Here is a 14,097-nt window from a genome sequence, read left to right on the forward strand (position 1 = left end):
CTGTCCTGGACTGCATTAGCCAGGGCATAGCCAGCAGGGTGAGCGAGGGAGTTGTTCTTTACTGGGCACTGGTGAGGCCAGAGCAGTTTGGTGTCCCTCAGGCCAGTGTGGACAGTTGGAGGTTGTTCAGATGAATGGGCCTGAAGGGAGGCTGTCCAAGGAGGTGCCAAGAATTGGTTGAGCCTGGGGGAGGCAAAGGAGGGTTAGACAGGAGATGGGGCCAGAAGAGGTGCCCAGAAAAGGAGAAGCCCATAGGACACCATGCTGCAAAACTTCTCCTACCCTGTGATATCTCCAAGGCAGACCAAAAGGGCTGAAGGGGGAAGAAAGAAAAGGGTAGAGGATCTAGGGGGGACCACATGGGGCAGCCAAGAGCCCTGGAGAGGTCCAGTGGCTGCTTTGCCTTTTCCCCCTAGATGACAGCCATATGAACACCATCTGCCTAGCCCTGAGCCCTGCACTTTTGTTCCTGCTGGGGCCGATTGTGGCAGAGACTGTGCACAGCTGGCAGAGGGCAGGACATACCTCTCTGCAGCTTGCAGGAGGGCAGGGAGCTGCAGATGCTGCAGCCTTCAGCAGTGTGGCATCCCTGGACAAGCTGCCACCTATCCTACACAGCTCCAGTCCCACAACCCATCCTTTACCTGCTCTCCTTGCTCCCACATCACCCAAAGGTGCAAGCAACTTCCCCTGTTTAATTAACCCTTTGTTATCACCAAAGGGAGCTCTGTCTACACCACTGGCCAACCCAGACTAGATGGCAGCTGAGAAGGCTGGAGGCCAGGCTCCAGGTGTGGTGGAAGTGAGCAGTTATTTGGAGTAAGGACCTTGCCATTGCTCCAGTGTAGGACTGGGGAGGTCTGGATGGATGAGCAATGGGGCCAACCCTGTGGGATGGATCCAGACCTACAGGTAGGAGATATTGCTGTCCCTCCTCAAAAAAAACCACTATAGACCAGCTGGGATGAAGCAGCCCCTGAAGAGACCAAAAGGGAAGCCAAGTTACTTCCCTCCTATTCCACTCTGTGGAGCCACCAAACCTGGCTGGCAGCCATGGGGAAGAGCACAGTCTGGACATAGCCTATGGCTGGGCCCAGTGTCCTTTCCCCCTCCACTACCTGGTCTGCACTGCAGCAGGGGGAAACCATGCAGGGTTTCTGGGCATGATGAGGGGACATGCCATGGTGCAGAGGTTTTCCTGGACCGTGGTGAGAAAGGCCTGACAACAAATAGAGCAATAAAATATCTGTTTTAATGGCATAGAATAAAAAAAAGGAATATAGATCACAAGTAAATCTTATGCCCCTTCAGATGCTGGGCACATCTTCACAAGTGGGATTTGCACAGCATGCCATGGGAAAATCTATGCAGGGTCCATCGATGATGCAGAACAGTGGGGTGCCCTGCCTCTGAATGGATGTAAGATTTACTTGCTATCTATAGTCCCCTTTTTATTCTGTCTTATTAAAACAGCTATTTTATGACACCACTTGTTGTTGGAGCTTTCTCAGTGAGATTCAAAAAGAGTCCTGCACTGTCTCTTCTCCCCGCCCCAGCTGCAAAACATTACCCTGTTTCGCAAGGGCTGAGAGGAAGCTGTTTCCCCATCAAGTGACCAGAGCTAAGAAAGAGAAACAAAAAGCCATGATAGCTTCTCTTCTAAGGTCTGCAGGATCCTAAGACCAGGTCGTCACGGGTACCCAGCCCTGGGCAGGTGACTGGGACATTCAGGTTCCAGTTCAACCATCCCAACCCTGCAACTGTGTCTGCAGAAACGCAAGCTGTGGGACAGAAGGTGGCTTGTGGCAACAAAGGCCTATCAGGACCCACAAGAAGCCACCCAGCTGCTCAGTACCTCCGGCCAAAGCCTTCCTCTGAAGAAGCCCTGCTTGAGTTGAGGACAGAGGGAGCCAAGAGGGACATGATGCTGCTCGTGACCCACATGCTAGCCTTTGGTGAGTGCCAGAGGCTGTGTGGGCTTCCTGAGGGTGACATGAGGCATCCGGAGACTCCACAGAGATGTTACATGGCTGTTTCTCTTGCAGGTGCTTGGCTGGTGGCACACAGCAAGGCTACATCAAGTGAGTATCATGAGGAGGTAGGTGGGGAGTTTGGACACATCTTTGGTCCTGAACCCATCTCCCAGGTCTCTTCCCCAGCCCCACAGAACAAAACTCACCTTTGTGTGGAGATGGGGCCTAGAGCCAGCTCCAGGCTCACTGCAGGGCAGCCAGGCGCTAGGAACTCCCTGTCTGTCTGGCAGCATCTCTCTCCCTGTGCAGGTGCCCCCACAATCTCCATCTTCCTGAAGCCACCTGGGGTGATCCCACCCGGAGGCTCCACCACCATCTGCTGCAGTTGCCAGGGTGACAATGGGAATTTCGTGCTGTACAAGAAGGGCCACCAGCTCCGTAGCCTGGAGCTCCGTGGCAGCAGGGCCGAGTTCTCCATCTCTAATGCCACGCACGAGGACACAGGTCCCTACAGCTGCCATTACGTGAATGGAGACACTGTGCTGGCTCGCAGTGAAACCGTGGATGTCATGGTGCAAGGTGAGGGATGTGCTGTTACCCCTTTGCGTGGGGTCAGATGCCATATGGGCAGACCAGGATGCACGTAGCCACTTGGCTTCCCCGTCCACATGATGGGCAGGGGTTTTCCCCTCTTCCCTGGCTTGGAGAGGTGAGGACCATCTTCACCTCTGCCTGAGCCAGGTGGTGGGGTCATGGAGATCCTGGTGGCTCCCGCCACCACATCAAAGCCCTACACACCTTCTCATGCCCTCTCCTCTCCCCACAGAGTTCCGTCTCCCCAAACCTGTCCTCTCTGTCCTGCCTGGGCATGAGGTGGTTGCAGGATCTTACGTGACTTTCCGTTGCACCATCGCACACTCCAGTGCTGGCTGTTTTCTGTACCTGGAGGGCCAGATTAAAACCCTCAGCTTACTCTCAAACGAACAAGATGATTTCAACCTCTCCCATGTGCATAAAGGCAATGGGGGCCGCTACAGCTGCCAGTGTTTCACCAAGGGTGCTTCATTCGAATGGTCTGCTGTCAGCAAGACCCTGGATTTGGTAGTGAGAGGTGAGACATCCCCCCAGCCACATCCTGCTCTTCTCTTCCTCCCTGGCTGGCGTCTGTCACATCCTGGGGGAACTAGAAAAGAGGATGTTGGAGAAGAAAGGAGCTGTAATAGCAGTTCAAGCAGAGGCTTACAGCTTCCTTCAGACGTGTTTGAGCCTTGCCAACTCCTCAGAGACCCTACAGATGACCTACAGACACAGGCTTGCTATGCTACCAGTTGGGGGGCAAGGGTCAGGGGACACCTGTGCCTGCACCTACCAGCCCCAGGGACAGTTGTACATCCCGTTGCAGCCCAGTGGCACCGTCTGGCTGGCAGCGGCAAGTGAGGGCCAGCTCCATGTTCCTGTCCTCCGCACCTTTGGTGCCACTGGGTGGGGTGACATGTCAGAGACTGTGGGTAGAGGGTGCCCCACGGGGCAGGGATGTGGGAGGTAGAGCCAACAGGAGTCCTTGGGGCTCCCTTTGCTCCCTATGAGCTTCCCTTTATCCCTCTTTAGCCCAGGAGCTCCCCAGCGTGCCCCCTTGTCCACGTGTGTTTGCCCTGGGAGCCCCATGTGTACCCCATGTTGCCCCCACGGGACTCCATTTGTCTAGGAGCTCCCAGCGGGGCTCCTCCCAGGGTCCCCCAGTGACTGTTCCCTTCCTGTCCCCTGCAGATTACACCTGGAGCAATGTGGTGCGCCTGGCCCTGGGGGCTGGTGTCCTGGTCCTGCTGGGGCTGATCATGGCTGAGGCTGTGCATAGCCACCAGTGCAGGCTGAGGCCCTGCTAGGACGGGGCACAGCTCCCCTCTGCCTCAGTGGGACAGATGGCTGTGCTGCCCCAGCTGCTGGAGCTGGAGGAGCCAGCATGCTCCCCACACACAGAGCTCCCTGTGACTGGGACCAGTAAGGGAACACTGGGATTCCCCTCCAGCACCTCACAGCGGGATAAATAAACTCTCCCTCCCCATCCACCTGCCTCTGGGAGTCACTCTGCGGGACGGGCAGGGTTCGGGTGGGCTTTGGGGTCTGCATGGCTGGGATGACACCCATGGCACGGCATGGTATGACTCTGGGCTGGGGTAGGGCCCAGGGAGCCAGCCCACCACCCCCTGCCATGTCTGTAGGTCTGTGTCCTTCTGTCCCCAGCAGGGACAAGCACCTTTCCCCAGGGCAGGCAGCAGGGCTAAATAACCAGTGTCCAGCTGCACAGACTTCCATTGCTCACATTCGTTTATTATTTTAAAACACTGACGGAACACATCACACCATGATCTCTATATATAAATTTACTTTTATACAGATGTAAATTTATATATATAGAACCTTTAAACCTCTGTATACTCAGGACACAAAGTTCCAAAATAGCTTCACTGGCTACAACAAAAGTATTTTTGTTATGAAAACACAAAGAGGAGGTGCGAATATCAAAAACATGGAAAAAAAAATTGAAAACAAGTGCAAAATGAATGAAAGTGCAAAAAAGCTTTTGTTATCATAATCACGCTCCTTCCAAAATACACCCCCCTTTCCTCCCTCCAAGGAGGAGTGAGCCTCAGGCCCCAGAGGGAAGGGGTGGATTGGAGAAAAGGAGCTACGTTGCAGCCCTCAGGTCTTTCCCCCTCCTCTGCACTGACGGGTCCCCTCCTGGAGGTTATGGAGTGAGGAACAAAGGAGCGGAAGCAGCCAAGTCACATCCCTCTCACAGCTCCCTCCTTTTCTCCAATGCTCCTCATTGCACTCATGTCCCCAGGTTTGCATCTGTAGGCAGCAGCCGCCCTAAGCCTTCAAACCTCCTAGACAATTTGGAGGGTTTCTTTCTTTTCTAAAAGTGCTTGTGATCGACATGGAAATCACTGGAGGAAGGCAGAGGCAGGCATGGCTGCCCTCCTCACTGAGCTTCAGGCTGACTGCTCTCACAGAAATGGAGACCTTGGCCTTGCACTGTCACAATGCTGCCTGTTTCCATGAGGAGGGAGAAACACCTTCCTGAGAGGCTCCAACTGCTCCCATGCACCTGGAGTCACCTGCGGACCAGCCGCCCCAGAAGACACCCCGTGCCCAAGGCTGAAGTAAGTGGTAGGACATCTCCCATGGCTCCAGCTAAGCCCTGCCAACACCATCTGCAGCAGGGGCAGGAATGACAGGAGCACAGGCTTGGAGTCCTCCACTCAAAAAAACATTTGACTTGAAAAATTCTTCATTGACTTACAAATTTTGGCTGCAGTGACATCTTTCAGAAACACCTGAGAAGAACCCGTGGGCCACTCAGCCCCATTGTCCTCTCCAGCTTCTTAGTGACATGGCAGTGGACATCCCTGTGGGGAGTTTGGTCAGGCAACAGGGGAAGGATGAAAAACTTTGGTGCTTCTGCCTTGGTCACAGCTGCCCTTGATGCTCCCTGAGGGGGGGACTCCCAGTCAATGCTCTGTGGAGATGGAGGACCTGCCAAGGCCAGGGGTACAGCAGACCTTCCTTCTCCTGGCTTCCCTGCTGGGACCAGAGATAACTTCCGCTCATGGAGGACACATCGCCCGAGACCCTGGGACCATAGCCTGCCACCTCCACAGCCACAGAGACCACCGCATTAAAACAGTGACACACCAACAGTAGGGGAAATGGCATCATGGTACCGCCACAAACACCCATCCACACATACACACACAATGCTTTGGGTTTAGTTTGGTTTTAAAGGAAACAAGAAGGTTCTAAGTTTTAACAGTAAATAGCCCTTGACCACCTCCAAACCCTGTAACTCTCACCCAGATGAATCCAGAAGCTTTGTACCCAAATGGCTGAGTCAGCCCAAGAGGCTGAGGAACTGATGCTCAAGACAGCAGGCAAGTGTGTCCAACAGGGACCCTCACATCTTGCATCACCCTTCCAAGTGGGGCCGGTTTTCCGGAGAGCTGTTCCCTGCGCAGAGCTCAGACCCAGCAGAGACTTGGGGTCCAGCTGTGCAGCCAGACCCCACAGCCAAGGGTGAGCACCTTAGCAGTCCTGTCCAGTTTGCATCTGCTCTCTTAGAGGGAGGGCATAAGAGCCCAGGTAAGGCAGTGCCCCATGGGCACAGTTTCCTGCTGATGCCCATGACTGGCACAGTCTGGAGCATGCACTTCTGCCTGTTTTGCTGCTGCCCAAGCAGAGCACAGCTTGATTGCACCCAACAGCAGAGCAAGAGCTGATTGCAAGAGGCTGCTTGTACCCAGTCTTGGGGGCCAGCCATGGCTTGGATCATGGCTCCCCTTCCCCTTCAGCAGGGGTCTTCTGAGCTTACCACCACCTCTGCTCTCCAGGGCAGCCCTGTGAGAGACAAGGCTCCCCATCCTTCATGCTCGTTTCAGATCTGACACCTGGGTAGCAACTCCTCTTCCAGCACCCAGTGACAGTGCTTAGTCCCTTCCCCAACAAGAGGAATGACCCAGCATGAGAGAATGGAGCAGATGAGAATAGGATGTTTTCATGAGATGCTTCCTTATAAGTTCAATAACCATGTCCTGTGCAAGGGAGCCTTTCCATTCCAGATCACACCTGGAGAGGTCTCAGCACTGTTTGCCCAGCTGAAGATCACAGGGCTCATCTGCTCCCCCAGCACACAGTGGCCCAGAAGGAGACTCCCCATCAGCTGAAGAGACCAACTTCAGGACCATTTACTGCAGATCAAGGGCAACCTGGGGGGTGACTGTGGGACCCAGGAACACAGCTGTTCCTTCCCACTCTCTCCCTCTCCACAGCTGGCCACACTGCAGTGCTTGAAGAGATGGAAGAAAAATAGGAAAGGAGAGGAAGAGCTGACTAAATCAAACCCAAGCATTGACAAAAATACACAGACTAGTTGCAAGTCCTGTGTGAAGAGCAAGCAGCAGATGTTTCAAAAGCAGGTCAAATGTGATCCCAAATATTCAATAACGAAGTCAAAAAATGCTACATTTCCATGGGAAGCCTAGAACAGATTGACCCAGGTGTGACAGCGGCTCCCAAGGCAGTGCTGCTCCAAGACACATTGCTGGTGCACTTGCTAAGAACCCTTCATGCCTGTCTTTGGGCACCAGGAAAGGGGGAAAAATTGTTTTGCTACTGATACATCATTCTTGGGAATGGGAAAGAAAGTGGATGTGGGACCTGGCTCACATCACTGCAGACTATGGAGAGCCCTCGGGGCAGGGGGCCGCCCTCCAGCACTGCATGGCCACACCGCTGCTCCAACAGCACCCGCAGCAGGCGTGCACAGGATGACAGACCATGGTGAGAGCAGCCTGGGTGATGCCAGGAGACACAGGGACTATCAGGAGCTGCCTGGGACTTTGCCAGAACCCCCCAGGCATGTTGGCTTTCCTGGCTCTGGAGTCCTAGCCTACTTGGCCTCTTCCATTACAAGGGACAGCATTACATGGCCATTCCCCATATGTCTGCATCTTTACTGAAAAGGTGCTATGTTACTAAAAGGACAGAAAAAAAAAAAAGTGAATTTCTGGTGAATTTCTTTTAGCTCTGCAGGTAAGGAATCCAGGGACAGCAGATCTTGCTCTTCAGACAGCAAAACCTGGGGGCCTCACAAGGGCAAAAAAGGGGGAGAAGGTGGCTCAGCAGGATCAAGTCACCCAACTCAGGAACACCTTCAGAAGCGAACCATGGATCTGCCTACGGAAGAATGGATGCTTCTTGTCCTTGGCAGCTGTCTCCATTCTAGAAAGAGCCTTGTTCCTAATACATGGGCCAAAGAGGGCCCAACTCCTCTTTGCAGAGGATTTTTTTAATTGCTTCAAGGGACACAAGTTAACCAAGCATCCTTTCTCCCAGAGACATGCTGGCCAAGACAGCCTGAAGCACAAGAGGAAATGGAGCTTGTTCTATACCCACCCAGCCCTGGCCCTGTGGGGCATTGGGGCTGCCGCATTACAGTAAAGAGGAATAAAGCACAGATACTGGTTGTGGGCAGAGCAGCAACCAGGACACATTGCTCCCTGGAAGGGGCAAGAGGTGGGCCACTGGTTCCCAGTGCAGTGAAGGGGCAAAGCAAAATTGTCATCTGGCCTTAAAAGGGAAAGTCAAAAGAATTCAGAGAAAAGGCAAAGTGAGCAGAAGCTCCTTGAGAACATCCCTTGGAAACAATGTTAGCACAAGCCGCTCCAGAGGAACACATTGAAGAAAAAAAACACAAACAAAAAAACCGCAAACTCAGCTGCTGAGCAAAGCCAAGACCAGCCTTTAAACGGGTGCAAGCACATACACAGTCAGTCCCTTCCCTTATCTGCATGACTTCAGTAGTGGTGTCAGCCCCCAGCTGCTACACCCTCCGCACTGCTCCTCTGTCCCTCAACACCCCCCCCCCCCGCCCCGAATCAGTGCAGTCACAGCAGGACACGGGGGGCAGCTGTTAACGCTACAACAGGCTAGTCCCATGTCCACTCTCTGTCCCTGCAGCCACCCCTGAGGCTTGGGGTCAAGCCTGTATCCAGTGCTGGAGAAGGGCAGTGTGGAGTGGAGGGGAGAGGATGGGAGATGGACTGCTGGGAGAGTGGAGATGCGGCATCCGAGAGGACATGAGCAGGACATGACAAGCTGCACTCAGTCAGGGGGAATCTCTGTCCTGACCAGACAGTTTGGCAGCACCGGTACTGAGGGAGTGTCCCAGTTGGGCCAAGAAAAGTCACTTTAAGGTGTCATCAGCATTCTTGAACATGAGGATGGCATTGTAGATCTTGAGTGCCGGGCCAAGCTTGACACTCATAATCTTGACGATGTCAGACTGCGTCAGCAAGAGGAATGCCTCACCGTCAATCATCTGGAGAGGAGAGCAGGGACAAAGGCACTCACCGGAAACCCAGGCTGTGACTTCCTAGGGACAGCCAGCACAGGCATGACCTGGGGACGTGCACAATTGCACTCATCCTCAGCCAGGTGCCACAGATGATGATCCCAGGGAGTAGGGCAGGGGCCACCCATAGCACTCCCACGCTGCCCCAGCTAAGCCAGAGCTGCGAGCTCGTGTGACCAGGAACCAGGCAGAGAGGGGGAGAGGCCCTTCCAGGGACCGCCCCAGGAGCTCAAACTGCAGCCAGCCTAGGCTTCTCCACCAGAGTGTAACAAGCACAGCACAAAACCAGCAGGCAACCTGCTCTGGGCAAACACCCCTCCATTTCCTGCTCCAGGTTCCCGCACACGTGGAGGCTGCCTCCAGCTCAGCTTTGCGTGCCTGAGCACCCTTAAAGCACACAGGCTATTTACTAATAGGCTGAGACACTTGTTGTACCCAGTGTGCCCAGCATCAGCCTGCCCTGGGTGTACCGTACATGCCCAAAAGCAGCCCCTCTGTGTGTCTGTCCACAGAGGGGTCTAAAAATGATGAACCTGCCTGACAGACAGCAATGCCACCAAACTGCGGTGCTGGTAAGAGGATGCAGGCAGGGAAGGATGAATGGGTGAAGAGTAAGCAGCTTCCCTCAAGAGGTGATGGTGCTATTAAGGCTGCAGTACCATCCTCCTCCTGCTCCCCCATCCTACCCTCCCCAGAGTCCATACCTCAGCCATACCAGGACAACAGGGCAGCACAGCTCCTTGGGGGTCAGGATCTCCCCTCCTGTGACTGTATCTGCACAGGCAGACAGCTGCACACTCAAATGCAGTGGGGTTGCTGCCCCCAGGGCTGCAGGGTGGGATCGCTGCCAGCTGCTGGACATGCTCTCAGCATTCAGCAGCAATGTGCTGCAGGAAGGCCACTGGCCAATTCCTCCCTAGACTGTTGGCAAACAGCTATCCTTGGCCACCTGCGCTCATCCTCCAGCCCTTCTCACCTCATCCTTGAAGAGCTTGGCTTGATCCTCGCAACCCGTCAGAGTCTGAACAAAGCTAAAGACCTTGGAATAAATTGAGAAAAATGTCAAGACAGAAGCAATGTTTATGGCTGGAGACCTCCCATGAGCCCACATCCTCACTTCCACAGAGGCATTTTGCACCCTGTAAGGTAACATGTGGCTGTTAGGGCACAGCTGGCTGCTGGGACTGATGCCAGAGTTCCAGCTACCCAGGCCTTCAGAGGGCCCATCATAGATGCCCAAGAAAGTGAAGGAAGGTGATGATGAAGAATCTGAGGTAAAGATTTCTTTTTCAGAGAAACAGGGAAGTGACTTCTTATCTGCAGAGTCTATGGTTTAATTTTTTAACCTGGCAAAGATGAAACTGATTTCTTAAGAAAACTGTAACATGCTAAATGAAGAGACTGCTGTTTGCCTTCCCTTGCCCTGGGCTGGTGTGACATTCAAGCCAAGAGAGAACCTGGTAGTTCTGCATGTGCTTCCCAGAAGCTGCCATCAGGGCTCATGTCTGGCAGCTGTCCATGCAGTACCACCCAAGCGTGTCCAGCAGACCATCTTCTCACTAACGTAGGGAAGGGGCCGCTGAAGCACCTCCACGCACCACCTTGTGCATGTACCATGGTGCTGCACAGTCAGGTAGAGTGCTGCCAGCCATGCCAACGGGTTAGAAGCCAGCATGCAGTCTTCAAAACCATCTTACCTCATCAATGGTCCACTTGGCCACTGTAGTTGCTGTGATGCCAGCCACACCGGGCAGGAGTTTGCAGTGCTGCTCCCAGCAGAGCGACAGGGAGCGGTCGGGGTGGGCAGACAGGGCAGACATGAAGAGCGATTGGTGCATATTGTCTGAAGAAATAGCTGGCAATAAAAATGCAAGATGTGATACAAGGTAGAAGGATGAGAACATCCCATCCCATCCTATCCTACAAGCCTTGGGGAAGGCCCCATTTAGGGGAGGGCCCAGGGCTGGCAGCAGATGGTCTCATGGGTCAAGAGCTAGTGGTTGTCCCTTGAATTAATAGGATATCCGTGCATCCAAGTGTTGTTTGGTGGGATTGGGGATGGTGAGGGAAGAAGTTTAGAGACAAGCTTGGCTTTGCCTTGTTCTCACCACCTTCAATCGTTTATTTTCCATACTAAACTAGATTTCCATGTCAAATCTCACACCAGAATGCCAGCCCATATCATTCAGTTCATTTAATGTTTTTAACAAAGCTTTTCCCTTGCCCTCTGCTCCAAGGAGTCAAGGATAGCTCCCAAGAAGACATCCTCTTCATTCATCCCCAGTGCTGGGGTAGGCAGCGGGACAGCCTATGGTAAAATGGGATACTGGCTGGAATAAATGTCAGTCATTGTCCTATGTCAGTCAGAACTAAATGCTAAGCAAACTGCTTAGCATCGGTTTCTGTGCTGCAGCAATAATTTGGCACTTCACAACCACATTGATATTTTGGGTACGGCAGCCGCAGGATGAAGGCACAGCATCCCTGCCTGAAGAGGACAAAGCGCTGGGGAAAATGCACTGCCATAGAGGGAGGATCCCAATTCCCTGCCCTAAAGCACTCAAAGATTCACAGATGTAAAGGAAGAGACATGATGAGGGACCTAGCAGAGCTCTGGTAAGAGGCAGGGACGTTCCTTGTCAGATGGCCAACTTTGGCAGTTGACCACAAGCTCCTCACTGGTGCTGACCTGTGTGAGGTCTGAGCAAGTGAGTCAAGGCAGACCTGCCTCCAACAACTACCACCCCAGCTCCTCAAGCCTTGCCCCTGTGATGACACTGCGGCAGAGGATGGCACTTACTCTGGAAGTCTTCCTGCTGGATCTTCCGGTACTTTGGAGGTCGCCCTCTAAAGAGACAGGAAGACCGATTTCCAACTGGGTTGGGACTGGCCCGAGGGCCCTCCTCCACACCACACAGAGCAATGCCTTGGCAGTGGGAGCAAGGATTACCTCTTGGACCCTGACCCAAAGGGTTGAGAGCAAAAGACACAAAATGTGGGAAGAAAAACCAAGAAAGGTGCCCAACAGAGCTGGAAGGACAAACGCCAGCTGCCAGCAACTGTGCTCCCCCGCGGTCAAGGAGCCTCTCCAGCTTGGCCATCCCTCCCAGGGATGGCAGTCGTGGTACAGGGGCCCTGCACTGCTGCATGGGGCTCACCGGGCTTGCCCCTACCTCCCGTGGTGCCGAGATTTCTTTCGCTGAGGGAAGCCAATCAGGTTCCTCTTGCGAGTTGAGGCCTCAGTGTCGGACAAGTCTGCCTTAAGCCTGCCCTGGTTCTTCTCTGCCAGTGGGCACCCTGAGAGGCAGTAATGAGCCGTAAATCTCCCCGTCACGTGTCCTGACCCGTCACAACCCGGTGTGGGGCACTTCCTAGAGAACAGAGGGGAGGCAAGCGTTGGACCTGGCTCTGAGCAGCATGGGGGAGGCGAGCCAGCAAGGCCACACCTCCACCTCCAAGCACAGGAAGCCATAGCCTTAGCCACGGAAAGCAGAGTACAGACGTGCTGAACAGATTCCCCAAGCGAAGGCGCTGGGTACATGGGCAGGGCACACCCAGTCCCTCCAGGTACAAACACCCGTCCCACCTTCTCCGCTGCCATCACAGTGACCCTGTGCAAGTCACCACAGTGCTGATCAAGCAGGTCATTGGGGTTCACAGAGTGTCCATCTTCCCTTCCTTGCCCCCACAGGCATCCAGACTAGCCTCAGAGTGAAAAGGAAGCAAGTGTCATGAGTGTGGCCAGTAGAGAAACCCCTGGGAGCCAGATCTGCCTTCCCCATCCTCATGGATGCTCCACCATATCGCTCCTCTTGGTGCAAGCCTGCCGTGCTGGGGTCAGCACTACACCATGCCTGGCTTCCCCTGGAAAAGGTCACGCAAGCAACTGACTGAGCTGGGGGAGATGCACTGTTCCTTCTCAGGACTTCCCAGCTTACAACCTCACAGTGAAAGGCATCCATGGGGGCAGGAGGAACATCATCCTTGAAGCTGGCATCAGTGAACAGCATCTTAGAGGCACTGTCCCCTGCATAACCAGGCACATAAGGCACCCCCAGGGGCTCTGGGTGCCACAGGACCCCTGCAGAGTAGGAGCTCACAGGAGTTACACTAGCCATAGACTCCAGGCTGTCTTGGGGCCTGGCCTGGAGAGAGCAAGGGCTGCCCCTAAGCCGGGGGCAGAGCCTGACGTGGGGTGGGTGCAGGGAAGGGCTGGTTGCTGGTGGGGGTGGCAGGTGCAGAGGCGCGGAGGAAGGGCTGGCACGAGCCAGCAGTGAAGCTGTGCCCCTCTGAGCCATGCTGTCGAGCTCACCTGTGGTGAAAGCTGTACTTGGAGCTCTTGGTGTGAGGAATGCTCTTGCAGCCCAGGGTTGGGCAGCCCCCATGGGCAGAGGAGGCTGGTTCCTTTGGCCCTAGACCAGGAGAAACAGGAGAGAGACTATCATGGCTGCAGCCCCAGGCAGAGCCAGGGCTCTGGGCTCCCTGCCTGTGCCAAATCAGGAGGACTTTTCCAACTGATAACTCTACAGAAAAGCCCTTCCTCTCTGCCCATCCTTGGCCAGCACCTGCCTTCCTATTTCTGCCCACAAGCAGGTGGTGACAGTGGGGATCTGGCACGCTTGGGCCCTGGTATGAGGGACTGACCCAGGCGCATGACTTACTGAGAGGGGGCTGCAGTGGGTGTCCAGTTTTTGAGCACCAGCCTATGGGGTGGATGTCCGGATGATCCGCATCAATCCAGAAGTCATAGACATGACTCCAGCCATCAAAATGGATCTGGGGAGACAAGTAGAGAGGTCACCCTTCAAACCTCAGGGCACCTCTCTGAGGAGCTCTGGAGCCCTCCAAGCTGAGAGAAAGCAGCAGGGTAGAGCTGAACTGCAGCACAAGGCTCTCCTCCACTCCTGGAGCCAGGCACTGGGACCTGCCAACCTCCACACAGTGTGCTTCCACAGACCTCCACACACTTTGCCACTGCAACTGGCAGTGAGTTGGGAAGGACAGGAGCAAGCCACCACAGTGCCTAGTCACAGGTTCAGCACTGAGACTCCAGCACCCACCTTTATCCTATGGTCTTCCACATCCTCCACACTGGCCACTCGGATGAAGGAAGGAGTCCTCCTGTCTACTGCCTCCAGCTTCATGTTGACCAGGAAGCTGTGGGGTGGGCGCTGAGGCCAGGAAGAATCCAGGTCAGTGGGGAGCAGAGCCTTT

At 54.4% G+C, this 14,097-nt stretch overlaps 2 protein-coding genes across 7 annotated transcripts in view; one reads left to right on the forward strand and one right to left on the reverse strand.

Moving 5' to 3' along the window:
* Positions 1 to 1,633: 1,633 nt before the first annotated feature.
* LOC126045446 (immunoglobulin superfamily member 1-like) lies at positions 1,634 to 4,017 on the forward strand. 2 transcript variants are annotated; one of them, XM_049816608.1, is made up of 6 exons: positions 1,634 to 1,686; positions 1,773 to 1,955; positions 2,046 to 2,081; positions 2,283 to 2,552; positions 2,800 to 3,084; positions 3,741 to 4,017. In XM_049816608.1, exons 2-6 carry the CDS (start codon positions 1,922 to 1,924, stop codon positions 3,854 to 3,856), a joined length of 741 nt encoding a protein of 246 aa, XP_049672565.1. In that variant the 5' UTR covers positions 1,634 to 1,686; positions 1,773 to 1,921; the 3' UTR covers positions 3,857 to 4,017. The 2 variants fall into 2 exon arrangements, with proteins under 2 accessions (XP_049672565.1, XP_049672564.1); XM_049816607.1 differs by having other exon boundaries at positions 1,668 to 1,955.
* Positions 4,018 to 4,307: 290 nt separating this feature from the next.
* Positions 4,308 to 14,097, reverse strand: part of L3MBTL1 (L3MBTL histone methyl-lysine binding protein 1) — a 30,874-nt gene continuing 21,084 nt past the window's right edge. For all 5 annotated transcript variants that reach the window (XM_049816432.1, XM_049816431.1, XM_049816430.1 and 2 more), the window contains 8 exons: positions 13,944 to 14,054; positions 13,545 to 13,659; positions 13,196 to 13,295; positions 12,057 to 12,254; positions 11,684 to 11,730; positions 10,581 to 10,738; positions 9,860 to 9,922; positions 4,308 to 8,850 (listed from right to left, as the gene is read on the reverse strand). In XM_049816432.1, the coding sequence (XP_049672389.1) occupies positions 8,716 to 8,850; positions 9,860 to 9,922; positions 10,581 to 10,738; positions 11,684 to 11,730; positions 12,057 to 12,254; positions 13,196 to 13,295; positions 13,545 to 13,659; positions 13,944 to 14,054 (927 nt within the window). In that variant the 3' untranslated portion in view covers positions 4,308 to 8,715. The remainder of the gene's footprint in view (positions 8,851 to 9,859; positions 9,923 to 10,580; positions 10,739 to 11,683; positions 11,731 to 12,056; positions 12,255 to 13,195; positions 13,296 to 13,544; positions 13,660 to 13,943; positions 14,055 to 14,097) is intronic.

Source organism: Accipiter gentilis, chromosome 14 (genome assembly GCF_929443795.1).
Source record: "Accipiter gentilis chromosome 14, bAccGen1.1, whole genome shotgun sequence".
NCBI classification, from domain to species: Eukaryota; Metazoa; Chordata; class Aves; order Accipitriformes; family Accipitridae; genus Astur; species Astur gentilis.